The sequence below is a fragment of the Phoca vitulina genome, unplaced genomic scaffold (genome assembly GCF_004348235.1).
Source record: "Phoca vitulina isolate PV1807 unplaced genomic scaffold, GSC_HSeal_1.0 scaffold83, whole genome shotgun sequence".
Lineage (NCBI taxonomy): Eukaryota > Metazoa > Chordata > Mammalia > Carnivora > Phocidae > Phoca > Phoca vitulina.
In genome coordinates this window covers 1,207,882-1,218,361 of record NW_022589786.1, presented here as the reverse complement: position 1 = coordinate 1,218,361, position 10,480 = coordinate 1,207,882, and the positions used below count along the sequence as shown (strand labels likewise).

At 43.4% G+C, this 10,480-nt stretch overlaps 1 protein-coding gene across 1 annotated transcript; it reads right to left on the bottom strand.

Moving 5' to 3' along the window:
- Positions 1 to 312: 312 nt before the first annotated feature.
- On the bottom strand, positions 313 to 2,734 carry HSPB3 (heat shock protein family B (small) member 3). Its single transcript, XM_032395358.1, has one exon. The coding sequence runs from the start codon at positions 2,397 to 2,399 to the stop codon at positions 1,947 to 1,949; it is 453 nt and encodes a 150-aa protein (XP_032251249.1). The 5' UTR covers positions 2,400 to 2,734; the 3' UTR covers positions 313 to 1,946.
- Positions 2,735 to 10,480: the final 7,746 nt, after the last annotated feature.

The window sequence follows — 10,480 nt, the reverse complement described above, 5'->3', positions numbered from 1 at the left end:
CTTAGGAAAAAAATGCTAATTAGATGATGTGGTTATTTTAGTGTTCATTTTTAAAGGAAAAGTTTCTATCGGTGGCTCCTCACGGTAAGAATTTTACTTCCTGGGGCACCTGGGTGGTTCAGTCGGTTGAGCGTCTGCCTTTTGCTCTGGTCATGAGGCTGGGGTCATGATCTCAAGGTCTTGGGATCAGCCCCATGTCAGGCTCCCTGCTCAGCAGGGAGTCTGCTTGTCCCCCCCCCCCCCCCCCCCCCCCCCCCCCCCCGCTCCTCCACGTGTGCGTTTTCTTTCTCTCTCTCTCTCAAATAAATAAATAAAATCTTAAAAAAAAAGAAAAAAAAAAGAATTTTACTTCCTGAATTTTTCCAGAAGTAGGATCTCATCTAGAGTAGGGTTAAGGCCAAATGAGAGGGATTTTTTTTGTTTGTTTATTGATTGGCTTCTCAAAGCACTACTTTGTTTTCACACCATCCTGCCAATCATTAAGAAAGAATTATCTAATGTGGGACAAATGGTATCCCAGCTCTAATCATATTAGATGGAATCCCATTAATTATGATCATCTTTGTAATGTAGCAAAGCTGGTCTGTGATATTCACTTTGTCAAACAAAATTTCTTAAGTTGCACAAACCTCAGTGAATAAGCATTAACACATAGTTTCAAAATCCTTTCAATTTCATTACATTGTAAACAAATCTCTCCAATCACATTTGCTTTCAAAACTTCTACAGAACTGTTTGATTTCTTTTTCTCTTGCTTCGTGTCTCTTGCATTTTCACTCAAATGACGAAGCACTGTGGAGGAGCACAAGGGTGTGGTCAGTGGCCTGCGTCCACCCTGGCTCTTTGCACACTCAGCCCCTTCTATTCCCAGTACTGTGCACAGGCTCGCCGGCAACACATGTGGGGTGTGGGGTAAAAATGGCTACTTCCTCCCGAGAAATATTTAGCATGTACAGAATGAGATAGCAAATCTTTGGAATGTCACAGACCAGCTGTAGATGGCAATATTCCTAAAGCAAATCCTTAACCTCCACCAATGTCTCAGCCCTTCTCGGCCCCTGTGCAAGCTCCAGCCCAGGAACCTCTACTACCTGCCAGGCTATTTAAAGCTAAGGATTATGCAGGGAGCAGATGTGGTGCATTTTGCCATCTTCTGAAATCTAAAATTTTAAGTAGCATCAAAGAACGTAGAGTACAACTCTTTGAATTCAGTAATTACACTTTTTAAAGTGGTTTCCTAAACTTAATACAAACTTATATGAATATGAGTCAACACATATCTTTGTAATATTGCATAAATATCCACAGAACATATGCTGTTGTTAAAAATACATTCAAACAGGACTCAGCTCGACTTTTAAAAAATGAGGTACAGATTTAGAACTTTTTAAAAATAGAATTTACATCTGAAAATTCCAGTATTATGTTTAAGGCAGTAACAGCTGTAATGAATCATAAATATATTTCAGGCCAAATTTCTAAGTGCTGTATTTTAACTTTCAGACTCTATATTTACAAATTCCACTTTAATTAAAATTCGTTGAAAAGCTTGTCAAGTGAAGGGAATCACAACTTTTTTTAGCACTGTAAGAAGTTTTCATAAAATGGATAAGAAATTCATATGGCTCTTTTGCCATCAATTATTACAAATGCAGTTTCTGGGGCATTTTTTGGAGTAGTGAAGAAATAATTCTGAGTCTTCACTAGTATCCAAGTCATCTCCTAAACTGTCAATGTTTCAAGTATAAGAATAGCATCCCTTTGAGCTATAGGAACATTTAACGATTTTCCTCTCTGAGTAAGAATAACAAACACAACCTCAACATACCCAGAACTGTGTCTCTATTTTTAATCTTCGTAAAAATCATTTCAAAGGTGGTTAATACAAACATTCCCGTGCTACCATTGGCTGAGCTAGAATCTTCCTTGCCGTATGAATAAAGATTTCACTGAGTCCCAACCGGATCCTTTACTTCCACCACCAGAATTCCATCGTGACAGAGGATGGCAGACAAATCTTTGGTTTCGATGCCATCTGGCAGTTTATACTGTCGGGTGAAGCTTCTTGAGATAAAACCATGCTCATCCATTCTGGTTCCGTGCTGAGCCTTGATCAGCAGCCAGCCTTCGAAGGTCTGAATGATGATATCTTCAGGGAGGAACTGGACCACATCCAGCAGGATCTGGAAGTGGGATTTGCCTGCTTGGGTCAGCATCTCCGCCTCTGAGTCCACCGGAGGAACCTGGGCCGCCCTGGCTTTTCTCCGGTCCACAGTGGTTGGCCCCGGCAGTGCGTATAAAGCGTGATCCAGCCTGCAGTCTTCCAAGCCTCGAGCTTCAAACTCCTCCTCGTAGCGCACTGGAGTCTCAACAAGGTGCCTCAAGATGATTTTTGCCATGGTTGGAGGCAGAACCAGTATCGAACGGCTTCCCTTCAGTCTGTTTGGTCAGAGGCGAACCCTCTCAGTTGCCTACTGACTAGATTATCAGTTGGAACAGCTACTCCTTGTAACCCTGCGCAGACGCAACTACTTAATTAGGCCTGAATCATACCACCACACACCCACTCTTGTCTTTTCACACACGCTGACAATGAACAGCTATTTATAGGGCATGGTTCGAAGTTGCATTTAGCACACAGCCTGCTCAAGCTGCCCAGGCAAGGATCGTCCTTACATTCTCAGTTATCCTTGGCAAGTGTGTCTGCTTTGCTTGCCTCAAGAGAAAAAGAGAATTAGAATCAGAAACAGCATTTAAAAAAAAATCTCTGAGGGCGCCTGGGTGGCTCAGTCATTAAGCGTCTGCCTTCGGCTCAGGTCATGATCCCAGGGTCCTGGGATCGAGCCCCGCATCGGGCTCCCTGCTCCACGGGAAGCCTGCTTCTCCCTCTCCCGCTCCCCCTGCTTGTGTTCCCTCTCTCGCTGTGTCTCTCTCTGTCAAATAAATAAATAAAATCTTAAAAAAAAAAAATTTCTGAGTGAGTGTCTGTCCTTGTGAACTGCAGTGATCTAAGGGACTGTGGCTTCTTAGAACAGTCCAGAGATATGCACTCATCTTATAATATGAGCTAAGACTGCATTTGTCGTTGTCTCCAAGTGCAAAGCTGGGAGGGATGAAGGTAGCTATAATTGACACAGATACTCAAATCTCAGACATGCAACCAACTCTCAGCCCTCTGTCCTATACATTTTCTTTTTTTTTCATCTTTTCATCGTTTGTCCTTAAGGGACATCTGAGCCAAGTCATCTGGGTTTATTATATCTGACTCATCAAAAATGAGATCAGATGACTAAGTTAGATAATGATGTCAAACCTCAGATGGGGGTTGAGGAAGGCATAGAATGGGGAACTTAGCAATGAAAATAAAGCCACAGGGGAGAGAAAAATGTTAAAGCGTTGAACTATTTGATAGTAAAGCCCAAAATCTAAGGATTAATCTAGTTGTAGCTCTGCTATTAAATTGGCAAAAATAAATGATACATAATTTCTTAACTATCACACACTTTATATTCAACTTACATTAAAAAAAAAATGAGGCAACTCTCTACCCATTGCTTCAGAAGGATCTCCAAGACATGCTTAGTAAAAAGAAAAGTCCAGAACAGCATATAATATGCTACTATTTATGCTTTTTTTGTAAGTAGGTATTTGCTTATATAAATAGAACCTCTCTGAAAGATATGTGGCTGGGAACAGCGGCTGCCTCCTGTGATGGTGACAGTGATTGGGAGGCAGGGGCTGGAGGGAGACTGGCTTTTCACCATAAACACATTTGTGCTTTTTATTCCTACAGTGTGTGTAAGGTACAAATGCACAAGAAGTTTTAAGATATAGAAAACTTCCACTCCACAGAGGTTAGTATTTTCTAGAATGGGTAGACTCAGGAATACTTTTCCTTAAAAATCATAAATCCATTTTCTTAGAATGACAGAAAAATGTCTAAAAAATTAAACGTCGGAAAGCAGAAGGGAACGACCTCCCTTAGCTCCTTTTTATTATTCTAAAAACCCCTGCGGACATTTTGGTATGTACTTAAGAACATGCCTTAATAATGCTGTCCACACTCAGCTTTTTTGACCCGCGCTTTACAGGTCGGTGGCCCTGGAGGGGCACATGTACTCTTTTAGATATTTTAATGTCCTCCGACTCATAAAATATTGAGAGCTGTTTTCATCAGTGCTGCTCTGAGGGGTAAGTCAAGAATAGAACTCACTGCCGGTAGCAGGAAATAGATAAGATATTAAGGATTTGGCTTTAAAATACTTGGAACAGTCAAGGCAAAACTGAGAAGGTACAGAGGTTTTTCATCTAACCCCTGCCCCCATACAGGCATGGTATCCCCCATTGTCAACATCCCCATCAGAGAGCTACATTTGTTGCAACTAATGACTCTAAATTGACATACCATGATCACCCCCAGTGTACATTAGGGTTTGCTCTTGGCGTTGTGCATTCTATGGATTTGGAAAAATGTTATAATGGCATGTATCCACTATTATAGTATCATACAGAGTAGCTTCACCCCATAATAATCTTCTGTGCTCTACCTGTTCATCCCTCCCTCCTCTGACCATGCTCTAAAAACTGCTGTAAAAAATAAAGCCTATTTAAAAAACTAAAACTGAAAACCTAAAAACTAAAACTGTTCTAAAAAAATAAACTCTTTAAAAAAAAATACTGCAAAGATACTGTTAGGGTGGGCAGAGGAAAAATGTGTCTAGTAATCTTACAGTTTCTCGCCTCCAGGAACCTCTAAAAGAGGCAAGGAGGACCAGATGTGAGAGGTGTTTCCATATGGGATTGTGTGTGTGAGTTGCTGGGGTTAGAAATGAGCATCCACTTTTCTGATCAACACCCAAGACTTCTCTCAATGTTTTCCCAAAACTGCCCTTTGACCCTGCCCACCCCTGAACTGCCCTCCTCCTCCTCATCAACTACCTCGACCCTTTCTCCCTTTGGAGAATCTACCAGGCTTCCAAACTGGTCCTTCTGCCCCACCACTTGCCCTACTGTCCATCCTCCCTGGGTTTTTTTTTCTATAAACCCAGTCTAATACTATAAATGTATTTTCTCTTCCTTGTGACTTTATATTCCAGTTGGGGAAGGCAGACAATGGCAGTTTGAGGTCAGAAACTTAGGGTTCACTGCTGCATCCCCAGCACCTAAGACAGCACCTGGAAAGTGATGGAAAAAAGACATCACACTGCTATAGATTTTGTACTTCTTATTCTGTTGGTCCTTGATGCCGTTTGGCCATCCTGTACTTCGATCAGCTTCTCCTGTTTCTCCAAATTGGATGCTGTAGTTGTCTTCCACTCCTCAGGTCTTCCCTTGTGGCCTGGTCTCACTCTCTCGATGAACTGACTTCCCCTGAGGCCTTGTACATTCACACCCAGACATCTCAGAGGGAGAGAATCTTCCTCTACCCCTTTATCCCTGCCTGTGAGTCCCTTGTTCCCTTCCTCCTCCTCTGGGCTTTCATCCAGCCACTTACCCCTTCCTGGATATTCTCCAGTCTCTCAGTGTCCACGCTCCATCAGCCTAAAGTCAAATATGCCTCATCTTTTTAAAACAAGACCTCCTAGACCTTTTGTCACCTGTAAGCTAGTTATTCTCATCCCCTCACAGCCCAGCTCCTTGGGTTTGTAGCCTGGATTCAGTGGTCACTCTCCACATTGCTGCAGAATAACTTTTGCCCTACCACCAACTCCACCTTTAGTTAGGTCAAAGTCAGCCTCTTTGCTAAGTCTATACTTTAACTTTATCTTCCTGTACCTATTCAGCATTTGACATAAGCTTCTCATCAGGAAAGAATGTGAACTGTTTTTTTCTTAGCTCTCTCAAGAGGACTAGCAGAGATTTATTCTATTCCATGCATTCTTAGTGGGGACAATATCACCCACAAGGGGACAAAAATTGGTCCTTATAGAGAAAAAAATGCATATAATTTAAGATTATGTAAAATCTTAGCTATTAGATAATGGTCTGTGGCCCTCCAAAGGGCCACACATACATAAACAGACACATAGTATATCTCCGGTATTAAAATTTCACAGGGGAGAGGGAGGAGCATTAGGTGAAAAATGTCTTAAAAGACTCCTGGGGTGGGGGGCACGGTGCAATAATAAAACAGGTGGGAAAGACTGCTCTAGTCGTCTTCATGAATTGCTCACCTGGACCCCCATGGACAGGGGCTTATTTGGGGGATTCCAGTAACAACAAGGCTTGGAGTCTGAGAAGCTTCCCTAGGAAGAGTTATCTCTCAGAGATGAGATGGACAACAGAGTGGGGCAGATGAAGCTTTGGGCAAGGAAGGGAAGGGGGGACTTGGAGTGTTCCCTGCTGAGGAATGGCATGTGGCAGGGCCTGGAGCCAGAACTGTGTGATTGCAGGACACAGAGGACTCGGTGTGGCTGCCATGCAGACTACAGAGTATGAAGCAGGAACATGAGGCTGGAGAGGTGAGCAAGAACCAGATCGTGGAGAACCTTGGTGTTATTTTTGTTGGGACAAAATAACATTGTCAAAGCTGTCTGAATTTTTACCAGTTGCTCTAGGAGTGAACCAGAATCCTATTTTAAAGTAAACACTATTTTTTTTATCTCTTCAAAATCAAGATTTTTGTGAAAGATTTTTGTTTTGTGTTTCCAAATTAAAACTTAGGTTCTATTCTGGAATATTGGAGTTACCTTCATGAAGACCCAAATCAGTGCCTTTTTTACTTTTTACTTTTCTGACTAGACCCACAATAAGAAATTTGGTTAGCATCCCCACCCATTGAGCACACATATGCACGTCCTAGGCACGAAACACTTAGCTTTAGTACTGTGATCCACTCTGATGATCTCTATTCAGTTCCACTGAGCTTAACAGTGAGCCTTGCAACTCACTAAGTTGATTTCACAACCCCCAAATTGGTCACAACCCACGGTATGGAAAACAGTTAACATTTTACGTTATTAAGGAAGGTAGTTTACCATCTTTGTGGGGTGAATTACTTCTCTGCAGAGAGATTGTGATGGTCTGAACTGGTTTTCCTTCTGTGGCTGCGGTGAGACATTGAGTAGGTAGGGAAGTGAGAAGTGCAACAAGGCCGAACAGTATGGCTTCTGTCAAACTCTGATGAGGTTAAGGAAGACAAGAATGGGAGCATAGAATTTAGCATTAAGGGTGTCTTTGACTTAATTAAGGGGAGAGTCAGAGGCAAGGCAGGGGCAGAAGTTAAACTGCAGTGGGTTGGGGAATGACTACAATTTCAGACTACAATTTCAAGGAGCCAGGTGGGAGGGGATGGAAAGAATTCCCTAGAGGCTGACATAAGGCTTCAAAGGCTTGTTTTGTTTTAATTAGATGCTTTTAAGAAAATTGCCCATTAGTATGATGGAAAGGAGACAATTGGTTAGCAAGGCTTTCTGAGGGGGGCATGGCTGATAGAGCTGAGAACTGGATGGCCAATATCCTGTTTTAAACATTTTTTTTAAATTTTGTTTATTTATTTGAGAGAGAGTGAGAGCACAAACAGTGGGGGAAGGGCAGAGGAAGAAGGAGAAGCAGACTCCCCGCTGATCGGGGAGCCTGCGGTGGCGCTCAATCCCAGGACCCTGGGATCATGACCTGAGCTGAAGGTAGAGGCTCAACTGACTAAGCCACCCAGGCGCCCCTAAACATTTCTTTTAAAGAATTTTCCTTCTGTCATCCTAAAGTCACGAATAAGGTTTTGTTCCACATTACAGCCTGGTATCAACTAGACTTTGGGGGAATTAAGAAAGGTACTGTACACATGCTTTGGGTAAACCAGAGTCTAGGGCCTTGGCTGCCCAGAGAAGCAGTCATGAAATGACAACAGACCATAGCAGCAGTCTGGAAGGAGGTAAAGTGACAGCCAAGTTGCAACATGCACCCCTGCCTACAGGGACCCCAAGATATTTGAAGGGAGATTTGATTGGACCTCACTGCAATCTTGTAGGCTGGATTCAGCTCTGCAATGTTAGCCTTATGGCTATTAAGGATTTTACTTTAGATGGGAGCCATAATAAGCACAAATACATTTTAACAGGGTTTGAGAGGCTGGAGAACGCAGTCTTCCTAAGACACTGATTGGATCACAGGGTCCTTCCTCTGATCAAGTACCTGCGGTGGTTTTAGGCTCTCTCATGTGAAAACTCTTGCCGTTGTACAATCTGATCTTGATTAATTCTGTCTAAACCTACATTTATAGGATTTCCTCCATCATATGTTCCAAACTCTTTGGTCTCCACCAAAAGGACCAAAAATATAGGTAGGGAGTATTGCTCTGGATGATCCCTATCCTCTAGACTAACTACTCTGCTGTCCTCCAAACACTCCTTCTGCTTCACACCCCCCCCCCCATGCTATTTCTTTCAGCTGAGATGCTACAATAATATAATAATGAGATGCTGAATAATGGCCCTCCAAAAGATGTCCATGGCCTAATCCCTGGAATCTATAAATGTTCCCTTACTTGGTAAAGATGTTACAGTTGTGATTAAATTAAGGGTGTTGATATGAGGAGATTATCCTGGGCTCCAAATGCCACCACAGGTGTCTTTATAAGAGAGTGGCAGAGGGAGATTTCACACACACACACATACACATGGGAAGGCAGAGCACAGAGAAGATGAAGCAGAGAGAGACTGCAGATGCTGGTCTTAGAGCTTGGAGTGATGAGGTCACAGCCAAGGAATCCCAGAAGCCATTAGACACTAGAAAAGGCAAGGAACGGATTCTCCCCTGGAGCCTCCAGAGGGAGGCAGCCCTGCCGTTGGACTGCTGGCCTCCAGGACTGGGGGAAGATAAACACCTATTGGTAAACTAGGCAGTTTGTGGTAATTTGTTACAATAGTCACAGGAAACTATACAGATGCCCTCAACCTCATCTTACTGCTGATGCTCTGATGTCCTTCCTTTAAGGGTCAATACTCCTTCTCCCTGTAGAATGCCCATATATCTTCAGCTGAAAATAATTGTCCTGTACTTGCTAGGGATGCGGTTCACCTGGAACCTTAGTTCTAAACTCCTGGGTCTAGTTTTACACATTATTAAGCTAGGTACTATGCTAGGAATCATGGGACATAGAGCAGGTGGTTCAAAAACTAGTGAAGGAGGGGCGCCTGGGTGGCTCAGTCATTAAGCGTCTGCCTTCGGCTCAGCTCATGATCCCAAGGTCCTGGGATCGAGTCCCATGTCGGGCTCTCTGCTCAGCGGGGAGCCTGCTTCTCCCTCTCCCATTCCCCCTGCTTGTGTTCCCTCTCTCGCTGTGTCTCTCTGTCAAATAAATAAAATCTTAAAAAAAAAAAAAACTAGTGAAGGAGAAAAGCTTTGAAAGATTCTACTCATTCAATTGGTTCTAATGTGCTCATGACCCTTCATGTCCACAAGTCTGAAGAGACCACTTATGTCTCCTGATGAGAGTGTTATCCTAGATTCAGGTTTATCTGGCACAGGAATGGACATGTTAGGGGCAGGAGTGCAGATTTGGAATGAATTCCCACTATGTTTACTCTGCCTTCCTCAAGTCCTTCTTGCTGGGTTCACCAAGGCACCCACTCTGAGGCTCGTCCCTGCTCCTGCTCCTGAATCCACTGTAACCAAGGCAGATGACTCATCCATAGCCTCACCTCACTGTTACAATGAAGCCAACCTCCCCAGACCCTGTGGCATAGCCACAAAACCGGGTATCTGCCTGCCCTCTTGAGTCTCCAACCAGATTCCAATCACAGCCCTTCCTACTCTTGGAGATAGCCCAATTTGTAAAGCTGAACATTGGCCAAGATTTTCTCCTCTCATTGCTTTCTTCCCTGCCAACTTCCACAGTCCTTCTTACAGCCTGGATCCTGTCCTGAATCTTAACCCCATGGCTAGGGCCAGGGTACCCCTCTAGAGCCCACCTGTTCTTTCTGTAGGCACAGATACTAGTTTCTATGGCCTCCACCTGCTAGCCAGGATCCTGCCAGACTGCCTGCTTCTGAGTTAAAACAGCACTGGGATCATGGCCTGCCATGGAATGATGGTCTGTAACCATCGCTCAAGCAGCTGTGCCTTGGACTCAGTGGAACCTGCAGTGCAGCCAGTGAGAGCAGACAGGTAGCCTACCCACCCCACCTCATCCTCCTTTTCCTGACATTGATTTTCTGAGCACCAGTGGACCTTGATCTTGAACCAAGTGTCTGTACTTGGACCCATCTCATCTCTTACAGATCTGCTACTTCATGGTGGTTAAGAACATGGAATAAGGGTGTATCCTTTGGCATGTTACTTCACCTGAGTATATTGCAATTTCTTCATCTCTACTATGGGTATAATAACAAAACATACCTCCCAGGGATGTTGGGAAGATTGGATTTGATTCAGGCCATAAAGCATTTTCTCTATAAGGCATTGTGCTAAATGATCAATAAATAGAAGTGTTTCTAGTTGCCTCTCTAGATCATAGGCTGGACACTTGAAAAGTTATTTGTTG